This window comes from Buteo buteo, chromosome 6 (assembly GCF_964188355.1).
Source record: "Buteo buteo chromosome 6, bButBut1.hap1.1, whole genome shotgun sequence".
Lineage (NCBI taxonomy): Eukaryota > Metazoa > Chordata > Aves > Accipitriformes > Accipitridae > Buteo > Buteo buteo.
Window position 1 is genome coordinate 20381883 of NC_134176.1, and position 12424 is coordinate 20394306.

The following is a 12424-nucleotide window of genomic DNA, read 5'->3' on the forward strand; positions in this document are numbered from 1 at the left end:
TTTAACAGGCAAGTAAGTAGAAAACCAGTAACTGGATTAGAAACATGTATTTGTTATTTCAAAAAATATGTGCTTGCATTAGTTAACCCATTTAAGGGGGTAACTTCAAGTTGGCCCTGCTTTTGAGTGGGGAGTTGAACCAAATGATCGCTCAGAGGTCCTTTCCAGCTTAATTTATTCTGTGGTTACATGAAACTGTCCTTATATACTCTGGTGCTAAAATACCTTGCCAGAGACCTTTCCCTCTAATTGTAGTGTGAAAGATTTTCAGGGAGATAAGTCTCTTGGTGCAGACACTGCTGCTGTAATGTATTGCTCAATGTTTGGCTGCTTTAGTTTTTGTTTTATGTGTAATTTCTGTAAGATTCTTTTCTTTCTGAAAACTCTGAAGTTTTGTGCTTTTTCTCAGGATTTTTACTGACTTAAAAAGTAATTCTAGTGTTTTTTTTTTTTATAATCAATCTTTGATTCAGATTCTATGCTTGTTGGTGTACTAGGATGCATCTGAGTAAGATCAATGTCATGGTGTTGCATTGAAGAGCTAAATTGCCTGAAAAACCTTGAATATTCTTCTCCAGCATATATTTAAAGAATATGATGTTTATGCTGGAGCTGTAACAGCAATTTTGCAGTTTGCTGCCACGTAGAAGGCAGGAATTTATGTGCCAACCTTATACTGAAGTTCTAGAGGATGGTACTTGCTTTGATTAGTCTGGATTAGTTTCAGAAATCTGTGGATTTTTTTTCATGTCTTTTCAATATAAATGAGATTGAGCAAGTTTAAGTAAATTACATGTTTAATGTATACCAGGAAGTGGAAATGTCATAGACAAAAAAGATGGTATTTGTACTATTGTGAGGTGGTGCCAAAGTTCTTCATCTGTATGTTTACTTTTCCTAGCGGTTCTGTGAACAGAGCTTACGTTCTACTGCTTGACTGGGAAGATTTATTTCCCCAAGTGTCTTGATATGCAGTGGCTTTTTCCTTTCCTTGTTTTTTTTAAGGCGTGGTTTAGTCCCAGCTGTTCTTGTGCGTGCTGTATAAGCATATTATCTACTGTCATATGGCATACTGCTTTTCTGTGGTAGGATCCAGAAGAGTCTAAACAATGTTTATAAAATGTCACTGTATTTAACAGGCTGTTAAATAGGGAGGGAAGAGAGCCATCTTGTAGCTTGATAAAAATCTGTGTGGAGTTTACCTGACCTTTGTAATTACTGAATGAATTGCAGCACATGCTTCCATGTTCTCAGTATTAAAGCCTTACTTCACAGGAGTTAACATACAGTATGGGGAAGTTAAGTTTTTAAAACTAGACTTACAGAAGACAAATGCCCTTGTTGGCAAATCTGTGTAGCTATAATGGTATTTTTGAGTTTTGAGATGTTTGGGGCTCAAGATAGGGTGTTCCATGGATGGCTGAAAGGGGCACAAGAATTAAAGAAAACAGTGGTTCGGATTGTGTACAAATGGTACAGCTTGTAGTCGTTGCATGTACAAGAGAGATAACCCAGGAAAAGGTCAGATTAAAGGGAAAAAAATGGTGCCTTGAAAGTGAGAACAAAACATACTCAGAAGTTGTAATGCAGACATGAAAGTCACTGTTGTGATTGAAGGGTTGTGCAATGTTGGATCTGTTGGAAGAGAATGCAGCAATACAGCAGCAGTGTACTAAACATTGTAAAGAGGAGATAATAAGAATATTAAGGAAAGAAGAGGTAAAAAAAAATATGAGACTATGGTAGTAGATAGAAATCGTGGAGATTCTTTTATTTTAAAAGGCAACAGAATTTGATTCTGCAGTGATATTTGAAAGCTAAGGGAGGAGTTAACAATGACCATGAAGTGGTGGGTCTGAATGATGAGGAAGACTACCCTCCACACAAACCAGGGAATGCAGAGAGGAATAGGAGATGCAGGCATATTCATCTGCACTCTCTTTAAATTAAGAAGCCCACACAAGCTTTTTCTTTTTTTCCCATGTAGGTATCAGTATTATTTGCAGTTAAAGAAAGATATCTTGGAGGGCAACATTCCTTGCACACTGGAACAAGCAATACATCTGGCTGGTTTAGCTGTTCAGGGTAAGTAAGGCAATTGTGCCAGTTAGCTAATGTTGCATTAGAAACTTTGGTGAGATATTTTCTATTGCATGTTTTCTATTTATTGCTCAAAGACCCAATTCAGTAAGTTATGAAAGGCTTGCTCCTTAGAACTTTGTCATATGGGCTGAGGAGGTGGAGCAGTAGGATCAGTGGTCCCAAACTTGCTGGTATTACTGTGCAGTCCTCAGAGGTGTGCCTGGGTATCTAACATGTATTTTCAGGAGTTGGGTTTGAACTGGACATTGGAGTTCCTTTGGGGGCAAAGGCTTTAGTTGTCTGCTTACATCAACAGACCTTTCATCCATTTCTGTTAATGAAGACTCTTTATTCTGACATGGTAACAAGGGAAAGAGACATGTTTTAATAAATATGCAAATTCGAATGTACAGTAGTACTTCTATCTCCGCTTTTTCTCCCAAATATCTGAATACCTACAATTATTTCAAGTTAGCATGGAAGACTGTTAACAATTCCTATGTTCAAATCGCTCCTGAAGACCCATTTCTGTGATATCTACGTGAAAATGGCTGCTTTATTTAACTGGGGTCATGTGGGATAGAGTATACACCAGAAAACCACCAGTCTTAAGTCTGCCTGCACTGATTATGTCTGGTGTTCCCTGTTAACATGCTTGTTTGATCTTAAATATCTGAAAATAAAAGTTTTTAATGGCAACAGCTTTGTTTAGTATGTTTGTATATTGCTTCACAGTGAATGTCACTCCAGTATATCTAACAGCAATTGTACATCTGCCAAATTTGAAAGGGACTTAAAATCATTGGCAGTACATACAACTTAAGGGATTTTTGCCTTTTTAAAATTACATGTGTTGGTAGTATCACATTAAAGACAATGATTATGCTTTTTGAAAATGTGGTTACTAGTGGAGTAGGGTGAATTATACTAGTGCCTTGTTTATATAACAGTGAATCTGTTTAATCCAAGCTGGGATTTAATGGTCTTTAACTGACAAAATCTTGCTTTGTTATTTTCACATCTTTGGACAGTGTAAATGTCTCTCTGCTCAGTGAGTTGTTTATAGAAATCTTTCAATATAATCCTCTTTCCAGATGGAAAATATTTATCCTTTCAGCTTTCACATTCCTTTTTCAGTCTTGTATAAGAGAGAAACTGTATATGTTGCTAACACAGTGAAAAAACAATTCAGAAAAAATGCAGGTTCTAAAATAATGTGTTCCGATGACTGAAGTAGCTTATACCAGGTAGGTTAATTAATTTTAGCTGGTGAATGAACAGAAGCAGTTTGCTGTTTCAAGTGAACTGGTTTCAAGAATGATCTGTATTTGAAATAATGACAATAGGCTAATTCTAAACACTGCTTTACCTCAAGTGCTGTGTTGGTATAGCACGTCACAAGTTCTCCCCTTTCAACATAAGTAACTTGCATATTAATTGTTAATGCTTAATACAAATTTGGTTCCTAAATGTCTCTATACTGTTATGGACAAGGATCTGTGGTAATGTAAATCACATCTGTATACTTGGGGAGTGTGTTTATTTTTTGGGGAGCAGCTTTTCCATACAGACTGCTGTTCCACAGTTTCTCCTGTGAGTCTGGTACATAACTTTTCCAATTTAGACTGTTCTATTCCTCTCTTTTGAAATGCTGGCTAGTTTTTTCCTGGAAACAGAAAAAGAGGCAAATTCCTTGGGATGCCCTTTGGCATGACATAAAATCAAAACTGTTATTAAAGTCAAAACTGTTATTAAGTCCCTTCTGAGCATGCCCCTGAGTCTGGGAAGGCTTCTAGGTCTGACTTTCTACATGCCTGGGTGCAGGGAGCTGTAGAAGCCTTGAGAGGGGAAGGGTGCTACAGCTGCTCTGTGCAGTGTTTGAGTCCAGCTGCAAGTTAGAGCAGTCTACCAGTGCTATACTGCAAGTAATTAAGTATCTGACAGGAGGGAGTGAAGATGGAGCCAGACTCTTAGGCAACGGGCACAAATTGAAATACAGGAAATTTCGTCTAAATCTAATAAAAGTTTGCTGTTGTGAGAGTGGTGAAACACTGGAACAGGTTGTCCAGAGAGGTTGTGAAGTCTCCATCCTTTGTAGTCAAAACTTGACCGGAGAAGACTCTGAGACAGTCTGCTGTAGCTGACCCTGCTTAGGGCTAGATCTCCAGAGGCCCCTTCCAACTTCAACTATTCTGTGATTAAAAACCAAACAAATAAAAACCGCAAGGAACTAAGGAACTTGGAGCAACACTTTGATTGTTTTATCATTTCTTCTCCTTTCCTACCCACAAGGAGTGTTACCAATTTTTCTGAACAAGGTAGAAAGATGGGATGTATTTTTATTTTTACTTTTCATAAATATTACTGGTTAGTTTGTTCCATTGTTTTACTTTCAGATCATAGTTCAATAGGATGGAGATTTGCTACTTGGAGATCCTGCTGCAATTAATCGGGTATTGAATCATTTTTTTGCAAATGTTTGAATCCAAGAAATTTTTTATTTTTTAGCTGATTTTGGAGACTATGATCAGTATGAATCTCAGGAGTTTCTACAAAGATTTGCTTTGTTTCCAGTGGTAAGTATTGACTTTAATTTGATACATTAAAATTCTTAAATTGATAAATATAAATGTAAATCTTTCTTTAGATTGGTAAATGCAATTCATTATTAAAGACTCCATGATCCACCTCTCTGACTGCTCCCTAGATTGTCAAATTCAGTAGAGGTTTTCTTTGAGACTGGAGTGAGATACGATACCTTATATTACACAGAAGCAAAGACATTGCAAGATCTTTTCAATTTTATTATATATTACACTGAAAAGAAGGTTGGGGTGGAGATGGGAAAGTGAGTAAACCCACTTCAAAACAGCGTTTGTGCTTTTTGTTTTTATCTGTGTGCATATTACTGCATCTAAGGTCCAAGACTAGAGTGGAGGGTTGATTCGCCTGCGTAAAGAAACTATAACCATTTAATTTTGCAGAATTTTTTGTATTTCATTCTATAAACGCTATCTTGCCTTAAGGGTTGGCTACAAGAAGAAAAAATATTGGAAGAAGCAACACAGAAAGTTGCCTTGCTACATCAGAAGTACAGGTAACACTTCCTAAAACTCTTTATTGCTTAATTTTGATGTGATTGCTACAGTAGCTCAGGAAGTTGGGAATCTCAGAAGACAGTTGGACTAATTTCGCCTCCCATTTAAATGAGTTTTTCACTGATACTTCTGCATTAAAATTACAAGAGGTTTTGCTGAATGAAAGTGAAAAGAGAACAGAATGACTGATAAAATAAATGAGAGGATTCTGCTTGAAAATTAAGAATACAGGACACAATTAAATAGTGTGACTTCACATGTATAATGTTTCTGAAACTTGTTTATATGAAGTTGTGACCCCAGTAAGGATGTTTCTTGATAAAAAACATTGGCAGATACTGAGGGCAGTGTAAATTTAGAGGCAGTCGCTGTGCCAGAATGCTTATGATCTTAAGTAAAAGGTAGCTAAGATGCAGTTGTCCAAGACAAAGGAAAGTTCTCTGTTGTCAGTTCATCAGTGAGAAATACTGATTACTTTTCCTGTATTGTTTTAAAATAAGCATTTGAAAATTTCAAATCAATTTATCTTTGAAATGCTTTCCTAACAAGATTGCATGGTTAAGGTTCAGCAAAGAAAACTTGATGTGCATGACATTAGGAAAAAGTAAGGAAACAGAGAGATTGATGATTGAAGAAGTATTGAGAGACATAAGAATGAGCATGACAGGATTTTGCAGGTAGAGATAATGTCTTTTATGAGATCAACTGAGGTAGATAGGGAACCATAAGCTTTTAATCCTTGTGTCACTACTGCAAGTCTGTGAGAAAACTGTCTTTGCCACTTGGTCTAGTTAAAAAAAATACTACCTTTACCTACAGATCTTGTCCTTCTCATGTTTTCAAACCATTACAGTTAAAACTCTGTCAGCATTTAGAAAATGAGACTCTCTTTCCTGAAATGTGAAGCATCAAACTTCATGTTGGTCCTAAACGTGTATACTGCAGTAGGAGAAATACACATCTTGAACATGTGTGCCAGAATAATCATTCTGATAAAGTGAGAAAATACGGTGGCAATGATGGATTTGAAGAAGAATGTGATAATTGTCTGCCATTAGCAGAGATGATAATTTTAACTGGTCTTTGTAGCCATTTACCCCTAGAGATGCCTGAGAGAAAGAAGTTACTAGAATTGGCGTAAAGGCTGAGACAAATATGTCAGCCATTGGTACAGAGGAAAACAGCGTGATTTGATGGTTGTCTGGATGTCTTGGGGATGCTTTTCAAGCTTGACTGTGTCAGAGTAAGACAAAGATGATTTTTTTTCTTACTGAGAGTACTAGCTGATTGTTGTTTTCATTTGTAGAGGCCTTACTCCTCCTGATGCGGAAATGTTATATATGCAAGAAGTAGAGAGAATGGAGGGCTATGGTGAAGAGACCTATCCTGCAAAGGTAAACAGGGCTTTGATCTTTGTCTCAGTTGCTTTTTTTCCCTATTTAAAACAAGATTTACTTTCTGCCAAAAATAAATAAAACCCAAAAACCACACCACTCCTTTTCTCCCCCAGAACTGTAAAAGTAGTTGCTCCTCATGTAAGTTTGCTTTCAAAGCCCTTTTTCTGTATTTGCATAATTTTTTGCAACTTCTTACAGGACAGCCAAGGAAGTGACATATTCATTGGAGCATGTCTTGATGGTATCTTTGTGAAACACAAAAATGGTCGTCCTCCTGTTGTATTTAGGTTAGTATTGTTCTTATATAAAATGTGAAGTGCACAAAGATATTTTAAAAGTGTTTCTCATTAGCATGAATGACTCTTAGGTGTGATGTGTATTTATTCTTTTGATAAACTGGAACACAGTCTTGCAGTCATCATGCTACAGTGAATACTGAGGTACATGGGAGTTTTTCAGTGTATTGACTGCAGGATGAATCTCTTTAAGCCAGATTAATTCTAAGAGATGAACGTTTAATACGCATTCCAATGCAAAACATTTATTGAGTCAAAAAGGAGCAATTCTTTGCATATAGAACTTCTTAAGTCCCAAGATGGGCCCATCAATTCAATTAGAAATATTCAACTGCAAAATTATCCAGGAGTTCCCTTCATATATTACATGTAAAAGAAATGGAGGAGAGTCACATGATAATATTTGTTTCATTATTTTGGATTCATACATTGTTTTAGTTTATTATTTAATGTTCTGATAGTTAAATTGTGAAATGGCCTTGTTCCCACTGATTTTGAGAGGGGTTGCTTGGGCATCTTTGGACAGAATTTGAAATAAATTTAAAAAAATACATAGCGAATTTTTTTAGTGAATCTTAGTAATCTGCAGTTATTGCTAGAGCAAGAAAGGCTTTATTCTTGGTGAACTTTAGTCTTCCAGAGTTGAATTTTTGGCTGCATATGAAAAGAATCTTGAAATCCTGAGGTCTAACAGTTACTGGAACTCATGGTGAATTTCTGGGGTTAGAGAAAGTAGCAACTGTACTTCTTTTGTTAGTGGTCTTGTTTTTTACTGAATTTATAAATTCGGTATTGTTAACTGTCCTTCACAAAAATCTCTATCTCTGCTGCTGATAGGAGAGCTGATGCCAAGTTCTTTTTAATTGTGTAGAGTTGTAGAAGTGCCCTACTCTGCTTTCTTGCAGAACGAAGCAACAACGGTTCTGCTGTCTGACTTTCCAAGCACACAGGGGAGAGGAATAAAGCTTTGTCCATGCATTTCACATAATTTCCCAAATAATTGTGAAAGCAGTGTCTGTATAAACATAAGAAAAAAGTTGCACATTGGAGAGCATCAGAAAGTACTCCTATTCCAATTTCAGGGTCCAGTTTTCTGCTCTGTTGCTTATTTGTTGTATGATTATGGGCAGTTCTACTGGGGATAGATATATCGTGGTATTTGGGTGGCAAAAAAGTGTAGACAAATGGCCCACTAGTACAGTTTACAAAGGCTGGGTTATGCTTCAGATTGTTGCAAGTAATTTTGTAATTGCATCCATAAATGCCTATGAACCAAGGCCTTAAATTTGAGGGGTCCTTGTTCTACATCAAAATGGGGACATTAATGTTTCTCTACCTCGTGCATATGATGGTGAGTAGCGATAGAAAATGCTATCAGCCACATCTGTATAATGCAAATGGAAGTCATATAAATACCTTTAGAGAGAGTCTTGTATGTAGATCATGCTTTTCCCCTGTGTTTGTGCACTGCAGAATATTCTTTTATTAAATCAATGATATAGACTTTATTTACAGTAATATAATACAAATGGAGCAAACTACATTTATATTTAACAAGAAGTTGTATAAATACATGGTATTATATTTCTTGCAGTCTAACTTTTTCTCATCTGTCAATATGCAAAAGAGTGCTAGAAAATATGTATAATAATTCCTTAATGGTTTTGTTTAGTATAGATTTTTTTTTTCCTCTAGAATGTATGGTTTGCTTTCAAGCAGTCAGGACATTATAATTTACTGAAAACAACATTTGTCTAAATTTGATTTTTTTTTTTTTTTTTAAAAGAAGAACACTTGAAAGAATTTCAAATGGAAGACAAGTAATAAACTTATTACTGTTTGTTATGTTGCTGGCGTTATGTTGCTCATCATCAAAAGAGTTAGTCACATATTTTCCTTTCAGCAGTCGTTTAATGGATATGGAAGTGATGGGCTGCAACGTGTTCAGACAGATTGATGAACTTTTTATTTGTTCTCAGTTCTTTATCCATATTCTTGGTGGTGGTTCTGTTCTACAGTTGCATTTTCTGTGATTTGAAAATCAGAGCTTGCCAGTCATGTTCTGTCCCTTTTGTGTGCAGGTGGCATGATATTGCCAACATGTCCCACAACAAATCGTTTTTCGCATTAGAGCTGGCAAACAAAGAAGAGACAATCCAATTCCAAACTGTGAGTAGATTTTTACTTTTATTTTTTTTGCACTAAGGCATCAGTAAATAAAAACACAAATTAAGACTGCTAATTTAACTCAAAGGATAAAACCTACTTTTTATATATTTAGCAACTTTGAACTGTATGAATAAGTCAAAAGTAATAATACTGTCTCTGGCTAGCTTTCTACAGGAGGATGTTAAATATCTGACCTTTTATGTTGAGTATGTTGACAAGTTTGGTTCAGGTAGTCATAAACATTTTCATCCATTCCAGTAAAATTTCTAGCATATTGTTTCGACTTTTAAATCAGTGGCATTTAAAGATAAGCATGGTCTTAGAGCTTTGCTGGAATGGGCCATGGCATTCCTTGCAGAATTAATTTTATGTAGCATTTACTAGTTGCCTTTGTCAAGAAGGCAGCTGTTGGCAATCTTATGGCATGATATATATATATATACTGTAAATTGTGTTAGTGTTATAACTGATAAGAGTGTCTTCAACAAAAGGCTTCTACTTTCAACTTTCATAAATAATGAAATTGTTAGGCTAGAGTTGCATGTTCAGGCCTACGGTTTTAGGGAAAACCTGGTGACAGTAATGAAGTTATATTAAAATGAAATGGGTCAATGCTAATTTAATCTCAAAAATTAGAGTGGCTTGTCTGAAAGCAAGTGAAGGGTATGCCTATTTGGCCTAATATGCAAATTTTGGTTTTGTTTTTTTGGCAGGAAGATATGGAAACAGCAAAATATGTGTGGAGGATGTGTGTGGCTAGACACAAATTTTACAGACTAAATAAATGCAGCCTGTAAGTAGAACACATTAGCAGAACTCTTGGTGCCCTTGAAGCTTGCGTTGGGAAGTGATATCTTTTATAACGTCTGTAATGTCTTTACTGTCCTTTTTAAATGGTAGTAATTAATGACTTGGGGTTTTTTTCTTAATCTTTTTTGAGAAAATACTTAGCAGCAGTTTCTCAAGCATGTTCTGCTTTATAACAGAGGATGATACTAAACACTGAAATCTTACCAAAAGTAATAGTGTTTGGCCGCTGCTGCTGGATCTCAGTGCTATGACAGACTTCAGTTGCTTTGGGGGCTACTATTGCTAGAATGTTTGTGAGTTACTGGAATCACTGGGATTTTGACCTGGGTTTGGGTGAACTGCTTTGAAAGGACACTCTGGAGGCCTTTAAAAGGGCGGGAAGTGTATGTGAAGCACTCTTGAAATGTGCTGGATTGACAGCTGAGAGGTATGTGGTCTTTTGGATATCCATGGAATCTGTATAGCTCAAGTAGCACCAGTGCAAAGTAAATTTAATACAATTCATCAAATTAAATTTAAATGGGCTGGTCTCCAACTTGTAAATCAAGGGCTGGAATTTGAGCTTCTTCACTGGTACAGCTTTCCTTCAGTTAAGTTACTTTAGTCAAAGAATAGAGAATTAGACCCAGTGAATAGTCTGCCATAAAGAAGCATGATTCCCAAATGTTCCATTCCTCTTCTTTGTACAGAAGAAGATAACTATGGAGGGGTTGGTCCAAAATTTGCTAAGGCCAGTGGAAAGATAATGGAATATTTTGTACCACAGATGACTTGCTAGTGTGTTTAATCCTAATTTATTTTAGAAGAGTAAGATGGATTTGGAATAGAGTAGACCTCATACCTCCAAGCTTGTAAACCTGGCTGCCTTCTGAGAGGGATAAGAAGTGGTCGTAGAGGTAGTGCATTTGTGGGGCTTGTGCATTGCTATCTGAATAATTCCAGTTCTACCGTTCTGTATTGAATGTCAGTCTCTAGGATTACTTATTTCAACCCTTTCACCACAACATGGTTTTACTAATAGGTGAAGTCCTTAAAAAAACTTTTCTTACCATGTCTACTCTAAGATTCCCTGTCATCTGGTCCTGCTGCTGAAAACTGTCTTATGCATGCCTGTATTAAGTTCAGGGGGTTTTTTTTCTTTATCTGTACTTACCTTGTCTTTAGAGACTCCCTGGACTCTCCACCTGAGGAGGGCTCTCAGAAATCTTCCCTCATTCTTTCCCTTCCACGCTTTCCAATCCTTTCTCGTCCTTCACTTCCCAAAGGGTGAGCTGAAAAATCATCTTTCTTTATGAAATCTGGCAGTTCCTGCATTTGTATTATTCTGCTGTCTTTTGACTTCTGTCTTGCTGCAAGATGCAGAGTACAGGTGCAGTGTAAGGTGGGGAAAAAGGAGCTTAAGGTTTCTGAACCGTACACCCTGGAGGCAATCCAACGAATTATGAAAATTTATTAACATTAGCTTGAATGTTAGAACTTACAAATGCTCATGCAGTATAGTTGTGCTTTCCACTTCCTATAGTATCTGTAACGTTATATTCTGTGAACAATTTTATGTCTGGTCTTGTAGAACAGGTAACTTACAGTATGAGATTTTATATGGGGTTCAAATTTGGAAGTAGTCCCCAGTTACTCCGCTGCTTTTTCTGCCCTGCTGCAGTGCTTCAGGGGCATCTCCTTTTTACACTTCATAGAAAAGAGGCAAAGAAATAACTGAGGTATTTTGATCCTGGTTTTGTGATTCTGCTCATACTGTCTACAGTGGTCGTTTATGCACAGAACTCTTTCCTTTTGAGACTGTTGGGGAGGACTATTTAACACAGAGCCTGGCTCCAAGAAACGTAGAGTGATTTTTAACTGAACTTGGGAGCGCTTTCCAGGGTTTGGAATAGGTCTTGGTGTTGTTATAGTCTCACCATAAAATTTCTTCTGTAGACAAACCCAGCCTGTTACAGTGAATCCTGTGAGAAGGCGGTCTTCATCCAGGATGTCCATGGTAAGGAGAGCAAATAGTTTTGTGTTTGCATTTTTATGGATTTCAATTGACTTTGAATCAGGCATTAGTTTCCTTCAGTGAAATTAAATGAGCAGTGAAAAAGATGAGCCTAGTATGTGAGGAACTGTTTCTGACTTGTAGAAAAAGCTGCTATGTAATACCTGAATAATGGAATTAAAATAATTACAAAGAAAAATATTTTAAACACTTCTATTTTTAGTTTGATTGCTCTGTCTCTAGGAGTCTTGTCTAGGAGAACTCTCCTAGATGTCAGATGGCAAGATGCAGTCTTAGGTTGGTGGTGTGTGGTTTTGGTTTATTTTTGGTTTGTTTTGGGTTTTTTGTTTGTTTGTTTGTTTTGGGGTTTTTTTGGTTTTTTTTACTATTTCTTGTATGACCTCACAGGAGAAACTTACATCGCAGATTTAGAGAAGTGGTTTAAGACTAAGGCTTTGTGTATGTGTGTGCGTGTATTATACATTGTATATTATATATATAATAATTTACATTATATTTAAAAAAAACTTCAAGACTTATTTTTAAAATAAATCACAAATTTTTAACTAACAATAAGAT

At 36.4% G+C, this 12424-nt stretch overlaps 1 protein-coding gene across 6 annotated transcripts in view; it reads left to right on the forward strand.

Annotated features, from left to right (window-relative positions):
- Positions 1-12424, forward strand: part of PTPN21 (protein tyrosine phosphatase non-receptor type 21) — a 52001-nt gene that overhangs the window by 20715 nt on the left and 18862 nt on the right. For 5 of the 6 annotated variants that reach the window (XM_075030019.1, XM_075030016.1, XM_075030017.1 and 2 more), the window contains 9 exons: positions 1988-2085; positions 4591-4658; positions 5109-5179; positions 6487-6574; positions 6776-6864; positions 8955-9042; positions 9756-9835; positions 11017-11118; positions 11788-11848. In XM_075030019.1, coding sequence (XP_074886120.1) covers positions 1988-2085; positions 4591-4658; positions 5109-5179; positions 6487-6574; positions 6776-6864; positions 8955-9042; positions 9756-9835; positions 11017-11118; positions 11788-11848 — 745 coding nt within the window. The remainder of the gene's footprint in view (positions 1-1987; positions 2086-4590; positions 4659-5108; positions 5180-6486; positions 6575-6775; positions 6865-8954; positions 9043-9755; positions 9836-11016; positions 11119-11787; positions 11849-12424) is intronic. The other variant, XM_075030020.1, reaches the window with a different exon arrangement.